This window comes from Hyperolius riggenbachi, chromosome 5 (genome assembly GCF_040937935.1).
Source record: "Hyperolius riggenbachi isolate aHypRig1 chromosome 5, aHypRig1.pri, whole genome shotgun sequence".
NCBI classification, from domain to species: domain Eukaryota; kingdom Metazoa; phylum Chordata; class Amphibia; order Anura; family Hyperoliidae; genus Hyperolius; species Hyperolius riggenbachi.
The window spans coordinates 46,817,215-46,843,722 of record NC_090650.1 but is presented as its reverse complement, the minus strand read 5'-3'; the positions used below and the strand labels follow the sequence as shown (position 1 = coordinate 46,843,722).

The 26,508-nt window shown below is 45.6% G+C and overlaps 1 protein-coding gene across 5 annotated transcripts in view; it reads right to left on the bottom strand.

The window, feature by feature from the left end:
* The window catches only part of MLLT10 (MLLT10 histone lysine methyltransferase DOT1L cofactor), a 259,169-nt gene that overhangs the window by 120,452 nt on the left and 112,209 nt on the right, over positions 1 to 26,508 (bottom strand). For 3 of the 5 annotated variants that reach the window (XM_068235604.1, XM_068235601.1, XM_068235605.1), the window contains one exon: positions 9,697 to 9,792. In XM_068235604.1, coding sequence (XP_068091705.1) covers positions 9,697 to 9,792 — 96 coding nt within the window. The remainder of the gene's footprint in view (positions 1 to 9,696; positions 9,793 to 26,508) is intronic. The other 2 variants (XM_068235602.1, XM_068235606.1) reach the window with 1 other exon arrangement.

Genomic DNA, 26,508 nt, shown 5'->3' with positions numbered 1-26,508 from the left:
TGTCCAGTGTAGGGGGAGGGACAGGTACAGTTTCCTGAAACAAGTCATGCTGGGAAACAAGTTCATTACTCTTTGTTGTGCTGCTGAAGGGGCAGGATGATCAGTTTCTTTTGGACAGCTTCCAAGCCCACTCCAGACTATAGCTAACACTTCTTACACTGAAACATAGAAGATACATAATATACATATAAAAATAACAAAAGCAATGCACTCACACACAACAGATACCTGGAAAGATACTGGTTGTAATGCAGAGCTGGTCAAAAGGGGGTGTAGCTGGCTGGTTGCTGTATAATCAGTGCTTAGGCTTGCAATCAGCATTTCTTTTGTTTGTTTGTGTGTATAGCCACAGGTGGGGGAAGGTGCGCAATCACCAAGCATCTAATCAAAGCTAGCCCACCTGTAGAGCTGCTTACACCCCACACTTCAAGCCCTGAGTAAAGGTGGCCATACACTGGCCCGATTCGCGGCCGTTTCGACAGCAGATTCAATCCTGGGATTGAATCTGCTGCCAATCGTTCGCGGTAAACGCACCCGCCGATCCGATTTCCTCCCGAAATCGGATCGGTCCGTCGATCGCGCCGTGCGGGAAATTACCCTCGATCGCCCACGGGCAGGGAGCGCGTCGCTAGCGGCGGCCGATCCGATATACATTACCTGACGCTGGCTCCCGGGCATCTTCTCAGCGCTGCACCCGCTCCATCCCGGCTCTTCCTGTGTCACTGCAGTGACCAGGAAGTTCAAATAGAGGGCGCTCTATTTGAACTTCCTGGTCACGGAGAGACACAGGTAATGTATGCGCGGGGGGGGGGGGGGGGGACAGGCGGCAGCGGCGGCTCCACAGATTGTGATCGGTTTCAGGCTGAATTCGATTCACAATCTGTTTGCAGTAAAGGCAGCCATACGATCCCTCTCTGATCAGATTCGATCAGATAGGGATCTGTCAGCTGGTCGATCTAATGGCAAATCCACCAGTGTATGGCTACCTTTAGTTTAGTGCTGCATTCCTGTTTTTTTTTTCTACACAGCCAATAATCAGGCTTGTGACCCCACCCCAGATGACGGCTGATACCATTGTCCACGCCACTCCCCCGCCCGCCATGTGACGTCATGCATACGCCGTTCCAACATCCCTCCGCCTCCCCGTATCAGCTACACGGCTGACTGTCACCTCTGCAGCCCAACCCAGGAGAAATTGGCAACATCCACCAAAGGTATGTACGCACCTTAAAGCAAGCGGACCTGAATTCAGAACGTCCTCTCTGCACTAAAAGATAAGCAACAGCATAATAACCTTTAAAGAAAAAATATTTCTTTGTTACAGCTGATACACATCCTGCAATAAATCTGCATTGTTTCTACTTCCTGCTTTCATGGAAGCAGACATATTGTTAACCTCCTGTGCTTTCAAATGAGCTCATCTGCCGTGGCAGTCAGCTGACACAGGGGTGAGTTTAAATTACTAATTGTGATTATACACAAATGAGGGGGAATGAGACAGGCTAAACCCTCTATATACGTACAGGGTGCATTTCTCTGTTTTCCTTCTGTCCTGTGCAAGAGTTCAGGTCCACTAAGATATCCAGCTCATTTTGAGATTAAGGGGAACCAGAAATGAGTCAAAGTATTTAAAATAAACACTCGAGGTAACTTCATATGAACATTTCATAGTTACCTCACCATCAGTTCCTCTCAGAAGAGCACCATTTTCTTCTGACAACGATCCCTTCCAGTTCTGACAAAATGTTGTCAGAACTGAAATACAGGTTGCTGTTCTAGGAACTAGGCAGCATGAAGATGGGCAGGAGCCCGAAACAGTGGACTGTCCTGCCTTAGGCCCGGTTCACACTTGCGGTTTTGCAAAAACCGCACCGGATGTCCGGACCGCACCGGAGCCGGATCGGACCTGAACCGTACGGTTCCTGTCCGGATCCGGTCCGGTTGCATACGGTTTCCGTGCGGTATGAACACGGTTGCGGTCCGGATCCGGATTCTTAAAGAGATAACAACCTGTATAAAAACAAAAAAAAAATGTTGGGGTCTGGGAGGTCAGCAGAAGGGGGACCTGTGGAATCAGGCCCTCCGCTGTTTAGCACTCACCTCCACCTCCAACATGCTGCCAACATCTCCAGCTCGTGCTGCTCCACTCCAAAATGGTTGCCCATGTGTCCCCGATACAATATCGCCGCAACAATCCTCATAGGAAGTGGGGTAGAACATCCGGATTTTTTGCCAGTGTGTTGTGCGCTCTCCGGTTCTCATTGGTTTCCATTGGCCGGATGGTGCAGTCCGGCTCCGCCCCGGATACGGCTGCCGGAGGAGCCGGACCAAAAAATAGCGCATGTTGGAACGGACACCGGAGTCCGGATCCGGTCCGGCTCCGGTCCGGACGAAACGGACACATGTGAACCCTGGCATAGACTTACATTGCTATGCCGTGCGTCCGTTTCGTCCGGCCAGCATGCGGTGCGGCTCCGGCACGGCTATTCCGGATAGCCACCGCTAATGTGAACCGGGCCTTAAAGTACTTTTTAAACTTGTGTATGTCTTTTTCCAATAAAATAGACTAAGCTTTTCTGAAGGTGGTGCGGATCTTTCTCTTCATTTGCTACGGTTTCAGTCCCATGGTGTCCGGGACTATTGGATCTGCACACCTGACCATCTGAGATTGATGGAAGCCAAGTAAGTGCGACTCTACACTCAAAATTACAAAAAATTCATGTTTCCCTATGGCTCAAGTGGGCGATGTTACAGTTTAACAGTGTGCTGACCAGTAAACTGTTATGGGGTAATGGCCATTTTCAAAATGGAGGATGGAGAATTCCCTTGATCACAGTGGACAAACAGGACGCGGGAGAGGAGAAAGATTGATGGGTGGACTACGCAGGAGGTAAGTATGACCTGTGTATGTTTATTTCGACTTTTCATTTTCAGTTCAGGTTTTACACATAACCAGTTGCTCTCAGTTATAACTGAGAGGACAACTGATTTTCAAAGTAATGTCCATGTTTTCCTATGGCACAGTTAACACTTAATGCGTTTTAACTGAAATCTTTTTCACGTTAAAGGAATACTATCAATGCCCAAGTGTTCTAAAATGACAATGTACAAATAATTTCCAAGTAGCTGTGTAAACATTTTCCTACTTTTCATGTTAAATATCAGAGGCAAAAGCTTTAAAGGGGTTCTTTCGCGAAAAAAGTAGGCAGTTAAAAAATGTGACAGATGTCAGGTTTTGGGCCAGTCCATCTTTTTAAGGGGGATTCTCAGGGCTTTCTTTGTTTGTTTTCAACAGCATTTCCTGAACAACAGTTTAACTGCCAAAATAGCAAGATACCAGCCGGCCTCCCTAATCACTTGCACACCATTATGTCAGTTAGATTTTGCAACTGTTGTTCAGGAAATGCTGTTGAAAACAAAGAAAGCCCTGAGAATCCCCCTTAAAAAGATGGACTGGCCCAAAACCTGTCATCTGTCACATTTTTTAACTGCCTACTTTTTTCGCGAAAGAACTCCTATTTATTGAGAGTAGGATTTAGCTATATTGGGACAAATCAATTGCAGAAGAGGTGTCTGTTTCAATGCACAGCCAGTGTTGCATATCAGACTACAGAGTATTTTCTCAGAAAGCAAAAACACAGAGTTACACACAGGGTTAACTAATCAAGTGTGAGGGGAATTTCCCCTCTCCTCATGGCTCATGTCAGTTTTGGCGTCAGTAAAGTTTGAAAGTATTTTGATAACAGTAAACAAAGAGGTTGCCAGTGAAATGTATAAACCAGAACTTGGCAGCACTTCCCAAACAATTCCTACCTCAATTGAAAAAAAATATATAGATCGATGGTGTTCCTTTAAGTGTAAACGGGGCCTAAACCTTTTCTGAGGCATACTGATAAAAAGATAAACAAAAATAGGGGATAAGTATTAGTATATAAGTATTTTTCTAATTTGGTTATATGAGAGAGAGAGAGAGAGAGAGAGAGAGAGAGAGAGAGAGAGAGAGAGAGAGAGAGAGAGAGAGAGAGAGAGAGAGAGAGAGAGAGAGAGAGAGGGCCCGTTTCCACTATCGCGAATCCGCATGCGTTGCCCGCATGCAGATTCGCACAGCCAATACAAGTGAATGGGACTGTTTCCACTTGTCAGTTTTCCTGAGCGTTTTTCTGTGCAGGATTTTTCTGCACGGCAGAGCCCTCAGAATTCGCTTGCGTGTGGAATGCAGGCGAATCGCACGCAATGTATTTAATAGGGAAATCGCATGCATTTTCCCCATGCGTTTTTGCCGCAAATTCGCATGTGATTTCACATAGGTACCCATGTTAATTCACACAGGCAGTGACATGGTTAAAATCGCATTACCCTAACCTATGCGAATTTGCATGCGAAATCGCGGCAAAAAACGCATGAGGAATCGCACCCGCATGCGATTTCGCCTGCGGCGATTTGCCGGCGATTCCGCAACGCTATAGTGGAAACAGGCCCAGAGAGAGAGGAGAGAGAGAGAGAGAGAGAGAGAGAGAGAGAGAGAGAGAGAGAGAGAGAGAGAGAGAGAGAGAGAGAGAGAGAACCAAAACCTGTCAACTATGAAAACTGAAGCAATTTTTTTTGTCCGTTGCGTGTCAAATATTAAACACATTTTCAGCTTTCTCAAACAACCAGAGAGCACACTTTTTCAGCATCAGCCGATCCTTGTCAGTGCCGAATACCCAAGATTCTATTGTACTTAGTATTTATATAGCGCCGACATATTATGCAGCGCTATACAGAGTATACTGTCTTGCCATTAACTGTCCCTCAGAGGTGCTCACAATCTAATTCTTACCATAGTCATATGTGCATTGTAATCTAGAGCTAATTTAGGGGAAAGCCAATTAAGTTGAAAAGTAGTGTGCAAGAAACAACCCTCTGCATGTGGTCCAACTGCAGTAACATCTCAAGAAGACCTGTCTGCCTTATGCTAGGTACACACTATGAGATTTTCTGGCAGATTTACTGTCAGATTGAGTAATTCCAACATGTCCAATCTGATTTCCGATAGATTTCTGATCATTTTCCGATTGATTTCCGACTGGTTTCCGTTCACTTCTATCAGAAATCGAAAAAGATCGGAAATCACATTAGACATGTTGGAAATAATCGATCTGACAGTAAATCTGCTAGAAAATCTCATAGTGTGTTACCAAGCATTAGGGCCCTTTTTCCACCAGCAAGCGCAATTGCAAGCACAAATCACCTGCGCTTGCGAAAGCTGCTTTTTCCACTGTCCGCATCGCCCTGTACCGCCGTCGGGAATGCAACACGATCGCAACGAGAATCGTGTCAGCTGGCGATCCAGCAAAAAATTAATAGCAAACGAAGCATCGTGGTGGAAAATGAGCACCGCGATTTACATGTTATCACTGTGCTCTAGCGATCGAAAAAACGGCTGCGCTCCGCTTTTTGAATCGGATCGCAGCTAGTGGAAAAGGGCCCTAAAGGTCTGTACACACCTTTGACTGATGTTGCCCATCAGGGATCAGGACCTTATTCCCTAGGGCGACATCGCTGGGTAGGCCTGTACAGATGTGTGTTCTGTTGCTATGTGGGAGGGCAGAGGGATGCTGGAGGGATACCAGAGCGGCGCATACGTGACGTCACGCGGGGGAGGGACGGATTTAGGCCAAGGCCACCTAGGCCATGGCCTAAGGCACCACAGGAGCAAGGGCACCAAAGCAGGTGAGCGCCTGACTGCGGTACTCTGCTGCCAGCCACCTGTGCAGCGGCCACCTTGCTCTCTTGCATTGTGGCTGACTTCTCTGGGCTTGGCCAGCATTGAAGACGGAAAGGAAGAGGAAGCTTCTGCACTGGAGACAAGCAGAGAAATGAGTGACACCGAAGGCTGCTGCAGTGTGAAGGTAAGCTGGATACCTATACTGAAAGAGGGAGGGGGGGGGGGATTATGGGAGTCATCTGGCTACCTACACTGGAGGGAAAGGGGGAGAGGTCATCTGGCTACCTATACTGGGGGGAGGATCCCTAGTCTACCTATACTAGAGGGAAGGGGGGAGGAATCACCTGGTCACCTATACTAAGGGGATGGGTCATCTTCTACCTATACTGAAGGGGGGCAGCTGGTGACAGTGGCCTTGGACGGTAAAGAGTACAAATCCGGCTCTGCGCGGGGGAGTGGCGTTTACAAAGCAGTTAGCCATGGCTTGGCTAAGTTGATACACCAGGTGGATCGCTTGCGGCAGTCAGAGGGCCTCTGAACACACGCCTGACTACCGGCTGAGGTTGTCCTTATCGGCCACCTCAGCAGACTTTCATCGTGTGTGTACGAGACTTTACAAATGCCATGGTCATGCTTACCAGACAAACCAGCCGCATTCCAAAAAACTTGTTCACAAAACTATGCCTACGCCACAAAGACAACCAAGTGCACTTGAATACCTTTCACTGCTACACGTTTAGGGTCACTGAATTTTTCACAAAAACTTGCATATGAATCAGAGGACATGTCACCATGAAAACTGCTACTTCAAGTACCTCTACAAGCTCTGTATTATGGGGCCATCAACGCCCCAACGCATGACTGCGACACACAAACCTCACCAGCGTAACCTGTGGCAATGCCAGACAAGGCGGCTCAGGACAATGAAAGACGACCTGAGGTAAAAAAATGTTCTTCTAGACACAAGCAAACATTCCCGACATAATTCATCTTCCTTTCCTTTCTTCACTCACTCCAAAATTTCAACGCAAGCCATCGATGACCTCTGCCATGGCAGCAACATGACTTCTGACCGCTTAGATTATTTTGTTTAGGCCTATTCAGGAGAAATTCCTAGCCACGGCCCAGCGCCTCCAGCTGGTGGTTTTGTTTTTCAGTTGGTGTGTTTGTGCGGCCCTTTGTGCCTGCAGATGTTCCCCGTATCTTGTTCCCGGCAGACACAGGTGTGCGGAATAACGCTGAAAACCCATAGGAGTTTTAATTTCTTTGCAAGCCACTTAACATAGCTGACCACCCAGCACATTGGTAAGCCGGGATTAGGCTGGGGCTTTGGGAAACCTTCTGTGGAAATAAACTATTTTTGCCACACGTGTTTATATGAAAGGGGCTTGTTTTTTTTATGTAAAGTCTTCGGTTTAAGCCCCGAGAACAAGCCACGGATATAGCGTGGCTGTCCCATCACGTGGATGCTGAAGTTTCACGTTTTGGGGGGGGGGGGTTTACATTTCCTTCCACCTCGCAGGAGGTGAACAGAATATGTGTGATGATTATTATCTATTTAAATGCTTATTTTTCTATCACATAATCATCATTTCCTGATCTCACCAATACTCAGGCAAAATAAAACTGATCCTGAAATCTCTCCAATTCTCCAACATTGTCTCCCCCCTCCTATTTAAAAAAACAAAACAAAACATGAATTTAGGTTTACATTAATCATGTGATACCATGAAAAGCAATGCTGAGCTTTTTCGGTAATTGGCAATACATATTTCTATAGATAATATGGATATTGTAATTTTTTTTGTTTTAGTTCAGTGTTTATTTTCAGTTTTACAGACGATGTTGGAACTTTATTTAAAAAATAAAAATAATTCTCAATAATTTAGTCAACCACACTTTCCAGTTAAAAACTTACCCGTCTTCGGATCGCCTTAGGCACAGCTTCCATGTGCTTCCGGCTTCCTCCCCGCGGCGTCCGTCGTCTTGGTTACAGCGCCCCCTGTGATGACATCACAGGGGGCGCTGTTACCAACGCAAGGGATGCCGTGGGGAGGAAGCCGGAAGCACATGGAAGCTGTCCATGCGGCATTCCAAAGACAGGTGAGTTTTTAACTTCCCGCTCACCCCCCCCGCTCCGCCCAGTGCCCCCTCCTACACTAGGGGAAGCTGCCAATCTAATCTATGCTGGGGGAACCTACCTATCTAATCTATGCTGGGGGAACCTACCTATCTAATCTACGCTGGGGGAAACCTACCTATCTAATCTACGCTGGGGGAACCTACTTATCTAATCTACGCTGGGGGAACCTACCTATCTAATCTACGCTGGGGGAACCTACCTATCTAATCTACGCTGGGGGAACCTACCTATCTAATCTACGCTGGGGGAACCTACCTATCTAATCTATCCTGAGGGAACCTACCTATCTAATCTATACTGGGGGACGCTGCCTATCTAACCTATACTGGGAGAACCTACCTATCTAATCTACGCTGGGGGAACCTACCTATCTAATCTACACTGGGGGACGCTGCCTATCTAACCTATCCTGGGGAAACCTACCTATCTAATCTACACTGGGGGAAGCTGCCTATATAATCTATACTGGGGAAAGCTGCCTATCTAACCAGGGCTGTGGAGTCGGTACAAAAATCTTCCGACTCCAGGTACCCAAAATGGCCCAGACTCCGACTCCTTAGTCTAATACTTAACAGTGCTGTGGATTTTGTACAAAAATCATCCGACTCCTCAGTTTATGAAATCAACGACTCCGACTCAAACTCCGACTCTGGGTGCCCAAAATTGCCCCGACTCCAACTCCGACTCCACAGCCCTCTATCTAACCTACACTGGGGGAAGCTGCCCATCTAACCGATGCTGGGGGAAGCTGCCTATCTACAGCCAAGCAAAGCCCCAGCCCAGCAAAGCAGAGCCCTCAGCAAAGTAAACCCCCAGCCTAGCAAAGCCTCCTGGTCCCAGCCCAGCAAAGCATACAGCCAAGTAAAGCCTCCAGCCCACCAGTAAGCCCTCCAGCCCACCAGCAACAATGCCCCCAGCAAATTTCCCAGCCCAGCAAAGCCCCAGCAAGTCACCTAGCAAAGCCAGGCCGGCACAGCATCACCGTCAGCCAGGCCGGCACAGCATCACCACCAGCCGAGTACAGCGCACAGGCCAGCCAGCTGAAGGCAAGACAGAAGCCAGGTGAGGGGCTTATATATGTGAAATATTGCCTATTGAATATATTCAAGTTACACCACTATGTTCAAGTACATTTGGCCCCACCTATGACCACGCCCACTTTACACGGCATGGCCGCGCCGCACAGTCGTTCCCTCTTGGTGCCCAGATCTCCCAGAAACGCCCCTGTAAACAAGCGTCGCCCACAGCTTCTCCAGTGCCTTGGGACTCTCAGATCCATTTAGCAAGGGCTTACAGGACCTCAGTCTGGGCAGGAGGAGGTTACCAGCCAGAGATTTCAGAGGCAGAGGGGAAGAGGGAGGAGGAGAGGGGAGAGAAGTTTTCACAGGCTGAGGGCTGGAGATGCAGATCAGCTTGCCTGTGTAATGTGACGAATAGAACATCGCCACTCTCATTGTATCACAGGAAGAAATTATCATATACTGTTGAAGCTGTTTGCAGCTAGATTTGCTGTGTAAACTATTTACACTTTAGATAAGATCTATATCTATCTATATATATATCTATCTATATCTATATCTATATATATATATATATATATATATATACATCTATATATATATATATATAGATAGATATAGATAGATAGATATAGATATATATACATACATACACACACACACACACACACACACAAGTTACTTGTTATAGTTAGTTTTTCATCTCGGATCCGCTTTAATTGTAATGGTATTTGGGGAAAACTACTAGGAAAATAAATGCACAAGCACTTGTGTGAATAAGCCCCAGTCTAAAATAGCACACGGCGCAGCAGAGTAGCCCAGCTCACCTTTTCACAAGACACAGTCAGAGAAGGGACTATTGACGTCAATGGCTCCATTTGCTTTCTGGATCGCTGTCTGTGCTTTTCTTTTTCTTTATGCTTCTGAAACAAACAAGCGAGGATAAAGTCACAAAACTTACAGGAAAGTGCTGCAGAAAGTTTGGCTCGCCATATTTCAGCAAATAGGGAGAGCGCAATAATTATGGTGAGGGGTTTGTGTTATTTGGCATATTGTGTGACATTATGAAAAGAAAAATAACAGATGGCTAATGATTACTTTGCTGAGAGTCGACTTGTTTCCAGCCATGCACATGCTTAGCCCCGGCCCTGAAATGTGAGAGCGCACAAGGCTGTGATGCTGCAGCGTGCAAAGGCGGCACAGCCAGCTCAGTGCAGAGGGAGTCTCTCTACCATTCATGTGCTACTGCACTCAAATTAAACAGAGATCCAGTATTAGAGTGATTCACGCTGGAAATAAAACCGGTCCAGTCGTGGATAGTAACGGAATGGATCGTAACAGATGCCAACGGATCCAATAAACCAATGGATCCGTTCATATTGGTCCATTTGAAAAGATTTGTTCCACATACTATGCTGAACAGACTGCAAGTTAGGTGCTGCCGCGATTTTTCTGGTCCTCAGCGGAATGGAAACGGACGCTGAAGCACTGCATGGGAGGCAATGAGAAACGGATCCCGGCAATGAGAAACGGACTGTTCTAGCCAGCAAAATTTACTTTGGTGATGGGGGTCTGGGAGAGATATGGGAAAACGGAAATGAAGTAACTGAACAGGGATGGAAATTGATCTGTTCAAACAGAAATCGGATCAGTTTTCATGGATCCGCTCAGCAGATTAGGAGTGAACCGACCCTGAGAGTCACTGAAGTAACAATTTAACGTATGGATGCAAAGATGTACCAATGTACTAGTCACATGGCTGAGAATGTGAGGTGTGGATGGCGGCTACAAAACATTGCCGAGAAAGGCCTAAAGCGGTACTGTAGTAAAACAATGAATGAATACAATAGCTTATTTTTACAATATTAATTTACAGATTATTATTTAGTCAGTGTTTGCCCATTGTAAAATCTTTCCTCTTCCCGATTTATATTCTGACATTTATCACAGACAGCAACATCTTTAGTTCTGCCAGGTGATCTCGGATAGTGACCGCCTCAGCAGACAATCAGGTGTGTGTATACAGAGGCTCGCGACCCCCGACCACAACCCGCAAGCGATTCACCAGTTGCATCAACTTACCTGCAGCGACAGCCAATCTCATTGTTCACGCCACTCCCCACCCCCTGCTGCCAAGCCCACACTGCTCCCTCGTCCCTCCGCCTCCCCGCACAGCAACACAGCACGTCGTCAGCTACACAGCTAACTCGCGTCTGCGCAGCCCGGCCCAGCGATGTTACCCAAGGTGATTGGGTTGCTGACGGGCCACATCCATCAAAGGTGTGCAGGCACCTTTAAAGTGTAAACGTAACCAAAATAACAATGAATACAGCTGTTTATTTACAATATTAATTCATTATTTAATCAGTGTCTGCCCATTGTAAAATCTTTCCTCTCCTCAATTTACTTTCTGAAATTTATCACAGACCGCCAAAACTTTAGTACTGGCAGGTGATCTCTGCGGAATGTTCGGGGGGGAGGGGGGGGGGGGGGGAGGAGGGGGGGGGAGTTTGAATCGGCATAATAACATAAAGGTTAATACTCACCTCGCAATGAAGGAAGATGGATTTAGCAACGTTTCCCTGACTACGAGCGCTCCACAATCCATCTCCCAGCCGGTGGATATACACGGTTACACGTCAGATGTGAACGAGACTTCAAGAGATCGCAGTACCTTGCGGGGGAGTCATTGGGGATCTTAAAGGTCCGATCAGCCGTGACGGTCATTATCGCTGCATGCCGCTAAACAACGTTTGCCTGATTGTGAGCCTGTACCCAGGTTGTGAGATCGCGGAATCAACCGATCTGTGCTCAAAAAATTACCGGTTGGGAAAATCGCAAGGTGGGTTAGGGCCTTAAGTCTCAGTTGGAGGGCGGGGTACATACCAATATACAGCACCATAAAGCAGCGTTGCTGATTCTAAAACCAAGATATTTAATGTAAAAGTGGGTATCCTGAATACTCTAATGCTCTCTACTATACGTCACTACAGGTCCTCTATAAGTGGTCTTTGCAAAGAAAATATGGTGTTTAAAATGAGCTGAACCACATAACTTGGGGAATACGTCCACTTAATGCCTTGTGGAGTTTTACTTTATGCATTTTAATACTTTTCATAAACTACGCTCAGCTTTTTGGATTAAAAAAAGAAAAGAAAAAAGTCTGGAGATCTTAAAAAAAAAAAAAAAAAAAAACTCACCAGAAACTCTACAACAGATGGGCCTCTTCTCCTTACACAAAAAATTGCCCTATTAAATATCAGGAGCAATTTTGATAGTTAACTGACCCTTGGCTTCCGTCTCCCTGGAGACCTTTCATGAGACTATTAAATGTCTGTTAGAACCACAGCTTATTAAACTTCACAACTGTTTGCCTCTTCCCTACAGACACGCTTCTTAGCAGCCCTGAAATGTTACATGCACTGCAATTATACTGCCTGGATGAAGTCACGTCACATACAATACAAAGAACTAAGGCGGGGGTTGGTTATCCAATTCAAAATGGGCAAACATGCGCTTTCTAACTTTAGCTCCACAATTTTAGGAATAAGAGGGAAATGATTCAGAGCTGTGCAGGCCGGCCTGGAGAGAGCTTGGCAGGAGGCCTGGAGCTATGTAGTTGGGAATATCAAAGCTCACTTTAGAAGTGAAAGGGGATTTTGGGTCAGAGACCTTCAGATGTGTCATTCTTTCCTCACCGCCGTGTTTTGGAAAAGCAGAACTACCGCATGTGATTACTTCACCATTCAGACCTTGTGCTGAGGACGGTTTACTCACCTCTTGTACAAAGAGCCAGTGGGATCAGGTCTAATGCTGGTTACACACGCTGCGATTTCCCGTACGATTCACGGGATCGATTCGATTATTTCCAACATGTTCGATCGTGTTTCGATAGATACAGCCGTCGATTTTGCATATTAAGTATGCAAAATCAACGGCTGTATCCATTGAAACACAATCGAACATGTTGGAAATAATCGAATCAATCCCGTGAATCGTGCGGGAAATCGCAGCGTGTGTACCCAGTTCTGCTTTTCCAAAACACGGCGGTGAGGAAAGAATGACACATCTGAAGGTCTCTGACCCAAAATCCCCTTTCACTTCTAAAGTGAGCTTTGATATTCCCAATAACATAGTTGGAAATAATCAAATCAATCAAATCGATCCCGCAAATCGCACGGGAAATTGCAACGTGTGTACGCAGCATAAGGTTGTATAAAGTGAACTTCAAGCCTCCCAGTGCCCCAGTATAGGGTCCTTGCTTCCCAGTACCCCAGGATGGAGTCCTTGCACCCCAGTGCCCCAGTATGGGGTCCTTGCTTCCCAGTACCCCAGGATGGAGTCCTTGCACCCCAGTGCTCCAGTATGGGGTCCTTGCTTCCCAGTATGGTGTCCTTGCACCCCAGTGCCCCAATATGGAGTCCTTGCATCCCAGTGCTCCAGTATGGGGTCCTTGCTTCCCAGTATGGAGTCCTTGCACCCCAGTGCCTCAGTATGGGGTCCTTGCTTCCCAGTGCCCTAGTACGGTGTCCCTGATCCCAGTGCCTCAGTATGGGGTCCTTGCTTCCCAGTATGGTGTCCCTGCTTCCCAGTGCCCTAGTACGGTGTCCCTGATTCCCAGTGCCCCAGTATGGGGTCCTTGCTTCCCAGTATGGTGTCCCTGATCCCAGTGCCCCAGTATGGGGTCCTTGCTTCCCAGTATTGTGTCCCTGATTCCCAGGGCCCCAGTATGGGGTGCTTGCTTCCCAGTATGGTGTCCCTGCTTCCCAGTGCCCCAGTATGGGGTCCTTGCATCCCAGTATGGGGTCCTTGCATCCCAGTGCCCCAGTGTGGGGTTCTTGATTCCCAGTATGGGGTGGGGTCCCTGCTTTCCAGTATGATGTCCCTGATCCCAGTGGCCCAGTATGGCGTTGCTGCTTCCCAGGGCCCCAGTATGAGGTCCTTGCTTCCTAGTATGGTGTTCTTGCATCCAAATGCCCCGGTATGCTGTTCTAGGCTTCCCAGTATACCAGAATGGTGAGGTTCAAGGACGGAGAGAGGCAGAAAGAATGGGGAGTAAGAGTTAGTGAGGGAGAGAAAGAGAAGGTGGGAGAGAGAGGGGGAAAGATAGGAGAAGGAAAGAATGGAGGGAGAGAACTTATCTATTGAAGAAGCTACAGCACTGACAGGGATAAGAAGCAGGACAGGCCCTGTATTAACAGAGCACCTAGGCCCAGCTTACAGGACACTGTGCTGGGGGAAAAAAACTCATTATTATTATTATTTAGAATTTATATAGCGCCAACATCTTCCGCAGCGCTGTACATAGCATATATATAGTCTTGTCACTAACTGTTCCTCGGAGGAGCTCACAGTCTAGTCCTTACCATAGTCATATGCAGGGCTGTGGAGTCGGTGCAAAAATCTTCTGACTTCTCAGTTTATGAAACCCCGACTGCGACTCCAACTCCGACTCCGGATACCCAAAATGGCCCCGACTCCAACTCCTTAGTCTAATACTTAACAGGGCTGTTGATTTTGTACAAAAATCATCCGACTCCCGACTCCTCAGTTTATGAAATCAACGACTCCGGGTGCCCAAAATTGCCCCGACTCCGACTCCACAGCCCTGGTCATATGTCTATGTATGTATTGTAGTCTAGGGCCAATTTGGGGGGAAGCCAATTAACTTATCTGTATGTTTTTTGGGATGTAGGAGGAAACGGGAGTGCCCGGAGGAAACCCACACACACAGGGGGAGAACATACAAACTCCTTGCAGATGTTGACCGGGCTGGGATTCGAACCAGGGACCCAGCGCTGCAAGGCGAGAGCGCTAACCACTACGCCACCGTGCTGCCCAAGCAGTACGTGTCTTTAACAGTAATTAGAGTAAGGCCTGGGGCTCTCTCTCTCTCTCTCTCCTCCTTGCATGGTCAGGCCTTCTCAGATAAGAAGGGCTACATGATCTTAGGCCCGCACCTTTGGGAATGGCCCACACAATAGAGCCAGTTTGTATTTTTCTAAGGTTCCACGTGAATGCAGTCACAGGAAGACAGGCAGGGAATAATGGATTGCCATCTGCACAATATATCCGTTAAGCTGCCACATTGCAAAAGCTCAATAACATTTAAAACAAAGAGCCAAACCTGATCTTGTGCCCCGACGGACTTTAAGTGCATAACTGACTGACATTTAACCCTTCTTGTAGACCCTTTGTGCCACACAATACTGCCTTCCAACAGCTATCAAGGGGAGAAACACCACATGACTACTACACAACAAACTGCCCACGTTTTAGTCCTTAAAGAGAACCTGTACTGAGTAAAAATATTTAAAATAAACACATGAGGTAACTTCAAATGAACATTACATAGTTACCTTGCCATCAGTTCCTCTCAGAAGCTCACCATTTTCTTCTGACAATAATCCCTTCCAGTTCTGACAATATTTTGTCAGATCTGAAATATATCAGTTGCTGTCAGTAAAATATCAGTTGCTGTCAGTTATAGCTGAGAGGAAAACTGATGTACCAGGTAATGTCCATGTTTCCCTATGGCTCAAGTGGGCGATGTTACAGTTTAACTGTGTGCTGACCAGAAAGCTGTTATGGGTAATGGCCATTTTCAAAATGGAGGACGGAAAATTCCCTTGATCACAGTGAACAAACAGGATGCGGGAGAGGAGAAAGACCCTGAGGAGTAGACTACATAGAAGGTAAGTATGACTTGTGGATGCTTATTTTGACTTTTAATTTTCAGTTCAGGTTTTCTTTAAGCTAAATTGTGATTACACGTTTTTAATACCACTTTTAAAGCTTCGTTTTAATAAAGCAGCAAAATACTGGCATGCGATTCATTGTTTAAACGTGAGGCGCACAAATGCTAGAGATTCTCATTCTGAAATGATCACACACGCTAATCTTGAGTGAAAATATAGCGCTAATACAGGTTCCCTCCAAAACCACAGTTTAGTCTTGCTCCATAAACAAGTGGACATAAGTTCTCTTTAAACGTGGACCTGAACTCTTGCACAGGACAGAAAGACAACAGAGACATGCACCCTGTGTGTATTTAGAAAGTTCAGCCTGTCTAATTCCCCCTCATCTGTAACTAATCACAACTGTAATTTGTTCTCTCAGCTGTGTCAGCTGACTGCCTCAGCAGAGCAGTTAATTTGTACACACAGGATGTTAACAATGTGTCTGCTTCCATAAAAGCAGGAAGTAGACATACTGCAGATGTATTGCGGGATTTATATTAGCTGTAAAAAGGATGTGAATGTTTTTCTTTAAAGGTTAATATGCTGTTGCGTATATTTTAGAGCAGAGAGGAAGTTCTGAGTTCAGGTCCGCTTTAAGCTAGGTTTACACGTCAGGCAAAATCAGACCGTGTACCAAAAAAAGGCATCTGAACGGATCCTATGTGAACTATAAGATCTGTTCACAGATGTCCATTGTGGTAGCAAAACTCAGGGATCGTATCCTGCACGACTACATACAGAAACTGCAATCAGATCATACATTGGATCCATGGACACCGTCCATATTGTGGCTGCAATAGAGTGGACCCAAACCAACTGATAAAGCTGATCAAAATAGTCATCATCTCGGTATTAAAAAAAAAAAAAAAAAAGTACAACAACAAAAAACACACCAATAATACCACAATCAAGTATCAAACAGGTTTTACAAAGGGGAGAGGTAACCATTCCTCATGAGGAATGGAAGTTCCAGCACCATAGACTTATCTCTAGCACTGGAAATACACTTTAAAGAGGAACTGTAACCAAAGATTGAGGGCTCGTTCCCACTATCGCGAATCCGCATGCGTCCAACGCATGCGGATTCGCACATGTAATGTGAGTGGATGGGGCTGTTTCCACTCCTGCGGTGGCGTTGTGCGTTTTTTGTTGCGGAGAAAAAAACGCACAAAAGAGGCAACGATTTCGCCTGCGTCGGGAATCCGTGCGAATCGCCGCTAATGTATTTAATAGTAAAAACGCATGCGTTTTTTACATGCGTTTTTACCCGCGATTCACGTGCGATTTCGCACCTTTTCCAATGTTATTTTGCCCTGGCAGTGTCATGGTTAATTTCGCATGGCACCCTGCCATGCGAAATCGCACGCGAAATCGCGGGTAAAAACGCATGCAGAAACGCATCCGCATGCGTTTTTACAAGCGTCGGAATGCCGGCGAATCGCGTCGCAACAGTGGAAACAAGCCCTGAACGTCATCCCCATCAGTAGTTGATAACCCCCTTTCCTTCTTTAACTTTTCTTGAATAAGGCCTAGTCCACACTAGGTCTGGAAACGTATCCGTGGCTGCGTTTTTGAGCCCTGATGAAAAACGGAGTCCCGGATACCAATGTTAAAAATAGCAGCCGTCCTCGCCCAAGAAAAAAACGGATCCGTCTGCGTTTGCAGGGACCCGTTTTTAAAACCTGAACGGAAGGTCCGGAATTGCTGCATTTTTACGCACCACGGATACACGGATGGGTAGTGAAAAGCAATGGGAAACCGCAACTCCATCTCCACAGGCAAAATAGCACCAAAACCGGATGAAAAAACGGATAGCCTGAACTTTATTATTGGCCCAAAAACCCTCCCACTACCGTCCTAATGATAGAGACGTTTTCTGTCCGTTTTTTGGGGTAAAAAACTGAACGGAAACTGATGCAAAACTGATGCACTTTTTTTGAAAACTGATCAGTTTGCAGCGTCCGTCCTGCAACCTTGCTTAGTGTGGACCTAGCCTAAATCATAAATAGATCATCAGGGGGCTCTGTATGGCTGATGTGGTGAAACCCCTCCCACAGTGTGATGTCACGACCATAGTCCTGACAATTTTCCTGTCTGCCTTGTTGCACTGAGGGAAATAACAGCGGTTTCCAACTGCCAAGCAACCAGTATCTCCCTCTGTGCATACCTATAAAAATAACCTTTTTGCCTACTGCATAGTTAGGGGGTGTGGTTAGAGAGAGTGGCAGTTGGTGCTCTCTGGTTTGTTTGTTTTTTTTCTATGTCTGCCAGTAGTAAAGATGATGACGTGCAGGCTGAACAAATTACATGGCGAACATCAATCATTTCTTGATCTCTTCTTTTTTAACTTCTCACTTTGCAATGTATTGATATATTTTCCCCCTCTTTTCGCTAAAGTTCCTCTTTAAAGGACCTCTGTCACAAATCTTAAAAAGATAAAATACACGTTAACTTATACAAATAAGAAGTACGATTCTTCCAGAGTTAAAAGAGCCATAAATTACTTTTCTCTTATGTTGCTGTCACTTACAGTTAGTAGAAATCTGACATTACCGACAGATTTTGGACTAACTCATCTTCTAATAGGGGGTTCTTGGGGTTTTCTTAATTTTTAAAGCACTTAGTGAATGGCAGTTGCTCCGTCCAACTGCCAAAAAAGTGTACGGTGAGCAGGGAGGCTGGTCAGCATCTTTGTATAAATCTTTTTCAGGGAATGTCTTTATAAAGAATACAGGCCATGCTGAGAATCCCCCATGAAGAGATGGACTAGCCTAAAACCTGTCGGTAATGTCAGATTTATACTCTCTACTGTAAGTGACAGCAACATAGGAGAAAAGTCATTTATGGCTCATTTTACTCTGGAAGAAATGTACTTCTTATTTGTATGTGTTTTAAATATAAAGATTTTTGCGATTTTTGCGACCGTTCCTCTTTAAAATAAATGTCTGGATGCAAGAAATAAGATCCTACATATGCAAAGCACTGTTACGCCTTCGCAGGAAACGTGATCGTTCTGCAGACGCATGAATCAATAACCTATTCAGAAGTGCTGAAAAAGGCGCTAAAGAACTCCATTTTCGCTTTTCTTTTCAAAAAACCCAAAACGACGCAACAAAACCTAATCCCGCATAGAAATGGTAGCTTACTGAGCAGCCGCGCTGTGGAAATGCACGCTTTTAGGGGCCATTAATGCCTCTTCTGCAGGCTGTAACCTGGCGTCTGCCCCGCCGCTTTCTCAAGTACTCTGCCGTCTGCACCGCGCCTCCCGGTAAACTCGTATTAAGAAGCTAAATGGTGACATTTTAAGTTGCCCCCTATTTTGAGCTATAAATGAAATGTATTTTACTGTACATATTCGCACTGAGCTGCACAGCTGAGAGCGATCGCGTCTACGTTTCGGGATAAAGCGCCTCTGCTGAGCTAACTGAATCAAAGTGGTAGACGACTCGCGAGTCAGCGGGGAGGCAAATTAGTATTTAGTCATGCTCTTTATATTTTTATTAAAAGATTAAAACTCGGTGTGAAGCGCATGGCATCCTGCCACCATCGAGGGGCTGGCTGCCAACGCTATTGCAAACACATGCCAACAAGGAATCGATCTAAGCTCGAGCAATGGGCCTGCCATTCACCGCACCTCGCTAGGGTAAGTTAGATTTATTGCTGAACAATATAATTAATGAGAACAGGCCAATGATTTTTAGCGCGCAAAGGGAAGGGGGGGGGGGGGGGAGAGGTAATAGGTTTTAAATAAAATGGGCTTACAGCTTATTAAACTCGCTCTGTGTGAGTTTCTTTAGATGACCTATCCTAGGAGCGGAGAGGAGTTTAGCTCGGCTCGCTGGAATGGACACAGAGATAAGGAGAAGCTCCTCGTTTTGGAGAACAGTTTAATTGCACGTGAGGAGTGGCAGAAACGTCTTCATCAGCCCCTGAGACGAGCTCCGCTGTGTAATGAATTGGGAGCCCTGCACACCCCACGAGCGGACCAGATGTGCTGCGTAATCAATAGGCTACCTCTCAGCGCATGTTTGTGCTTATCTCATCCATGAATGGGTGATTAGCTTGTTATCCTGCGGCAATGCTCTGCCCAGAGGACTGCTCCAAGTAGCTTGTCTGGCATGAATTGTCTGGCATGAATTGTAAGGCGGACTGGGCATAGGGCTGCTTTGCACGGTTATATCACATCGTGTAAACTCGGAGGATTGCTGTAATGCTAAGTACAGTACAGAATTAAGTGACTTAATTGCAGGGCTGAGGGATCACAACATCACTTAAAGCAGAATATAACCCTGCATTTCAACTTTACTCTTAAGGTGGCCATACACTGGTCGATGTGCCATTAGATCGACCAGCTTACAGATCCCTATCTGATCGAATCTGATCAGAGAGGGATCGTATGGCTGCCTTTACTGCAAACAGATTGTGAATCGATTTCAGCCTGAAACCGATTCACCATCTGCTGAGCTGCTCCTGCCGCCTGCCCCCCCCCCCCCCGTATACATTACCTGAGGCTGGCTCCCGGGCATCTTCTCCGCGCTGCACGGCTCTGTTCCGGTTCCATTACGGCGCTTCCTGTGTTACTCCGTGACCAGGAAGTTCAAATAGAGCGCCCTCTATTTGAACTTCCTGGTCACTGCAGTGACACAGGAAGCGCCGGGATGGATGGAGCCGGAACAGAGCCGTGCAGCACGGAGAAGACGCCCGGGAGCCAGCCTCAGGTAATGTATACTTGATCGAATCGGCCGCCGCTAGCGATGCGCACTTTACCCGCGGGCGATCGAGGGTAATTTCCCGCACGGCGCGATCGACGGACCGCTCCGATTTCGGGAGGAAATCGCATCGGCGGCTACGTTTACCGCGAACGATTGGCAGCAGATTCGATCCCAGGATCGAATCTGCTGTCGAAACGGCCGGGAATCGAGCCAGTGTATGGCCTGCTTAAAACATTATTTACAGTATATTATATGCAACTAGCATTTTTTTTTTTACTAGACCAGCATTGGAAGGGTTACACAGGGATTTAAAGTTCCTTGAGATTTCTGCAGACGCATCGGAACCTGAAAAAGATACATTTTGTTTACATAAATGTATCTAAGTGTTGAATGTGACTCATCTCTCTCACTGAGAAGGAGCTTGGAGGACAGCCAAAGAGTGTGTAACTGTTTATCAATAGATACATAGAATGTAACAATCTGAACTTCTGCATATCTCTCCATGGAACTTGAAACGTCTGTGTGTAACCCTTCCAATGCTGGTCTAGTAAAAAAAAATGCTTTTTGCATATAATATGCTGTAAATAAGAGCAAAGTTGAAATGCAGGGTTATATTCCGCTTTAAGGCAGCAGGGTCAGCCATAGTATACCAGAAAAAAAAACACAAGTAAATATTTGTTCTACCTACATAGCATATGCATTGTACAGTCCATGTTTAGATTTCAGTGAATGTTATATAGTAAATAAAGAGAATTCTGTTTCAAGATGGCACAGATGGCATTCTGGATTCCGTCTGACTGAAGCAAATACTGATATAATTTCCTCCCTTACTTTCTTTCCCCTAGAATCTGCTGCCATAGCTAGCTTGCTTTGCAAACATGTGAGCTAAGCAAGATCAGATTTCAGCCTTGTGTCACACTGAACTGCCCTCAGCCAATCAGTGAAGAGCAGGAATGTGGGAGGGCTGATGACAAGCTTTCTTCTTATCTGCAATGTACCAAATAGAGCCAGGCTGCCTGAGAGAAGATTTATTACAGCAGAAACATTTCTGATTGGGATGCCTGCAACACAGGGTAAGAATAAACAGAGCAGTGGGAGGTAAATGGAATTGGCTGATAATTCCTGGCATGCTTATTATGACCTCTAAACTGTAAAATGAATGGACATACAAATGAATGGACACTGCCGGTACCGTCAATTACCGTCATTTCCTGCAAACCCATAAGCTGCTGAATGCAAAAAAGCATTTCAGCGAGACACCCCACGACGCCCGTGAGACCCAGGGCCTAAGTCCACATTTGAACAAGAATATTCAATTTTGCATTTCTTTTTCCATATGTACAGACTAACCAGCAAGCTCATGGTGAACCAGAACTCATTGGAATGTGTGAGGGGCTGCAATGGTCCTAAAAGCCCCCTTACTAAAATGCTAAGAAAAACTAAAGTTTGCTTTCTTAAAACAGAAAGAATTTGCGATAATTCAGGTTGGAGTGAGCTCTGAGATTTCTCCCACAATGCATCACTGCTGAATATATGCAAATGATCCATTGTTGCTCTTAGAAGCTAAACACACCTCCAGAACCGCTGGAATGCAATGATGTGTCAGCTTGTTAATTTGTACAGCGAGCTGACACATCATTGCATTCCAGCGGTTCTGGAGGTGTGTTTACCTTCTAAGGGTAACAATGGTTAATTTGCATATTTCAGCAGTGATGCATTGTGGGATACATCTCAAGCTCACTCCAACCTGAATTATCGCAAATTCTTTCTGTTTTAAGAAAGCAAACTTTAGTTTTTCCATATGTGAATGTTTGTGTTATGGTATGCAAATTATAATGCAAATTATTGCATGCGTCTAGCATGGGATTCCAATTTTTCAAGTTTAACCTGTATATCTGATGACTTATCAGGGGCCCATCAGATCACGGCAAGCGTTGCTGAGAAAACAAATAATCAGCAGTTCACGTGAACTCATATGTACGGCGCCATGGTAATGTTTTTTAAAGTGAATCCAAGACCACCTAGACATATTTACATTTTTCTTTTTTTTTAATCAGATTACGTCTTATTTACCATCCCTCCACTCTTGCTATAGTGTGATGTGACCCATGCAATAGTTGCAAAGCTCGACACTGGCCAAACTTAGTAATTACTTCCTCACTTCAATAAAATCAAAAATGACCAAACTGCTGCCAAAGGAAACCTTCAAAGTACACCTACGTGAGAGATCCATGGAGCTTAACCAATACAAGTTGCCTGGCAGCCCTGCTGATCATTCTGGCATCAGTACTATCTGGATCACACACCTGAAACAAGCATTAGGCAAACCCAGTCAGATGTCAGTCAGAGCACCTGATCTGTTCCATGCATGTTCAGGGTCTATGGCTAAAAGTATTAGAGGCAGATGATCAGCAGGGCAGCCAGGCAATGTGCAATGTTGAAAAGGAAATAAATATGGCAGCCTCCATAACCCTCTCACTTCAGGTCATTTCCTTCTGCTGTACAAAATGTAAGTATACTTCAGGCTAGCTTCCTCCATATGTGTCAGCTTGCATTCAAAGTTTAGAATTTAGATTAGTGTTAGCACATAATTTGCATCGGATTTGTATTCAAGGTGTGTATTTAGCCTCAAGGGGCTGGGCATTCACTTCACTTGCAGCCTGTGAGCGCTGCCCATTGCTTGCTGTACTTTAACACACGTTCATCGTAAATTGTTAAAGCGGACCTGAACTCAGAACTTCCTCTCTGCTCTAAAAGTTTAGCAACAGCATCATAACTTTTAAAGAAAAACATTTCTTTGTTACAGCTGATACAAACCCTGCAATAAATCGGCAGTGTGTCTTCTTCCTGCTTTCATGGAAGCAGACACAGGGTTAGCATCCAGTGTGTAAAAATGATCTGCTCTGATGAGACAGAGATCAAATTACAGTGGTGATTAGTTACAGATGAGGGGGAATTAGGCAGGCTAAACTGTCTAAATATATACATGGGGCATTTCTCTAGGTTTTCCGTCTGCCCTGTGCAAGAGTTCAGATCCACTTTAAGCAGCGGATATTGGTGCAGATATTTCATGAGCTTTCACATTTCTCTTCTAATGGAGAAATCACACCAGTCTGCCCAACTTCTAAAGCTGTACACAGTGATGTATTGTTACTGCTGCAGAGTAAGGAGAGCTCACATCCACCCAGTAATCAGAAAACTGGCAAGGAACCCTCTCATTTGCAATACTTGACATTTTCAGTTGAAATGTCTGACGTGATGACGGCACACTTTGGAGATGCGAGCCGTGCAATTATCACATGCGCCATTTCCAGCAGAATTCTCAGACAGCAGATCGAGCACAATCACAACAGGTGCAGAGAGCTCGGGGAAAGCTGAACTACTGGCTCGGGTATTGCTACCGTCAGATGTGGCCGTTATCTGTGGAACAAAAACCATTCCAGCCCCAGGAACCGAGCTGTCCTATGACGTAACTACAGGTCAGCAATGAGCTTGTCATCCAGTAGCCTGTGCTCTCTTTTACAGGGCTGTGAAACATAGTTTTTATTTATTTATTAATTTATGTCATGTTGCTTTTACCCAGTGTATACATGCAATCCTAACTTGCCTAATCTCCATGCTCCCCTCCAGTGACTGACTAAGCATTACCTTGTACTCATTACGGTGCTGTGTGATCTGGTTTTCTTTTATTCCTGTATTGTCATATTGCTGTATGTCACCCCTAAATATTGTCTAACTTAAACTAATGTCCAGCGCTGCGTAATATGTTGGCGCTTTATAAATACAATAAATAAATAAAATAATCCAATTCCCTAGCCAAGCAGACTGCTTCTGTCCTCACAATCAAGAATTAAGTGCCTGGCGACTGAAGCGCGAATGTGACTGCGCATGACCAGTAGGCCAGACTGAAGTTCCAATCGCAGATATTTCGGAGCTGGCAGTGGCGCAATGGAGGTGACCCAGAGGACGCCCAGTGACCTAACACACTACCAGGGATTGGAGGAAGTCCCAGGTAAGCAAAAATCAATTTTTTTGTGCTTCAACCTGTCCTGACATCCCAGCTCCCTCCCACAGGGAAGAGTGTGTGTGTGTGTGGGGGGGGGGGGGGGTTGACTGGTGAGCCAATTATACACTCGCCAAAAATATGCCACAGCAATCCTATGACAATGCTCTGCTCCTCACAGAACCACAGACTTTCAGCTGTCTTAATGCCTCCTACAGCTCTGGAGGGAATAGTGTTGTGCACTACGAGTAGTTACTCATAATCTAAAGGTGGCCATACATGGTACAATTTTTGATTTTTTCTGATTAGATAATTTAGTTCGATTATACCGTTAGATCGAATATAAAGATTTTTCCAGCATGTCCGATCAGATTTTTCTCGAAAAAACGGAATAATCGTTCGAATTTCTTGATCGAAAAAAAAAAATTCATTTTTTTATTCGATTTAGATCGAATAAACAGGAAAATCGAACATTTTTATTGATTTGTGTATGGGCACCATAAACTTTAAATAAGACAACACTGCCCGCGGCAGATCAGGTTGTTAACTTACCCATGCCGCCACCTTAGCCAATTATTTATTGTATTTATAAAGTGCCAACATATTACGCAGCGTGTGCGCTCCATTCACATTCCACGTCACTTCTTTGCTTCCTCCTTCAACCCGGAAGTAGGAAGAATGGGAGTGATGTGGAACTCCAGTGGAGCGCATTGGCTCAGGCAGTGACATGTGTAAGCTAAGCCCCCCAAACAAAAAAGGACGTCTCTATAGTCCAACATGGCCGAGTTCAAACCAGGGCTAGCGTTATTTTCTGGTTGAACATGATGAACATATAACTAAGTAACAATTCTGTCTTACTTCCTCGCTTAGACAATGATCTCTGCCCATGTAACCCAAGTTAATGATTGTCGTGTTGGCACACGATCAATTCCCTAACTAATGAGTGTTTGCTTCAGTTATTATAAATTGTTCCCACTTCATTACTATCACCTCATAACTTAAACCTTCTTTTTAGATGGTTATATATATGCACAAACCAAGCTTGCTTGTGTGCAGCCCTGCCCACCGGCAGAGGCCGTAGCTACATCAGAACAACCAGCTTTGTCCATCGGTATGCAATTACCAGCCACACCACAATCACCGGCGTACAGAGCAGCACTAGACCCGCATCCACTGGCTATTAGCACAGCAGGGAAGAGGAATTTTCAGCAGGTTTTTGAAATTTTACGCACGGAGCAATTACAACGTAAAGACAGCACAGGGGTGTTTTGTTAAAGTCAAGAGCTCACATTGTTACACTGGCTGCATATTTTGTCTCAAAATCCATCAGAGGTGCAAGTTATTTTTCTCAGCACTTGTCAATTTATCATATTCTGTATTTTGAATAGATTTAAAAAAAAAATGTTTTAGCTTGAAGAGAGAGAGGGATGTCGAGGTTGACATACTTTCATTTGAAAATTTAATTTTCAACAATGCAGATTGCATTGCAGTCCTGCTGAGCCTCTGCCTTTAGTGCGTCATTTTTACAGGAAATAAATATGGCAGCCTCCATATCCCTCTACTTCAGGCATACTGTAGGGGGGTCGGGGAAAGAGAGTTGAACTTGCCCGGGGCTTCTAACGGTCCCCCGCAGACATCCTGTGCCCATCCAGCTGCTCACCGATGCTCCGATCCCCGCCTCTGGTTCACTTCTGGAATTTCTGACTTTAAAGTCGGAAAACCACTGCGCCTGCGCAGCCGCACCCTCGTTGACATCACCAGGAGTGCATTGCGTAGGCCCAGTATGGTCTGCACCTGCTCAGTACGCTCCTGGTGACATCAGCGGGAGCGAGGACACGGCAACGCAGGCGCAGTGGTTTTCCGACTTTAAAGTCGGAAATTGCAGAAGTGAACTGGAGGCGGTGACCGGAGCATCGGTGAGTGGCTGCGCGGGCACAGGACGTCTGTGGGGGGCCATTAGAAGCCCCGGGTAAGTTCCAGTCTTTTCCCCCAACCCCCCTACAGTAGTCCTTCAAGGTGAACAGTGGGTCACTTGACAAAGACGGCCTAGGATCGCAGGGTACTTCAGAACAATTCCATATGTTTTCATACCGTATAAACTAAAGGGTGAATTATCTTGACACTAGAGCTGCTAGCATGGTCCCACTGTATCTTTTCCTCCCTCTAAACAATCTGAATGCAGGC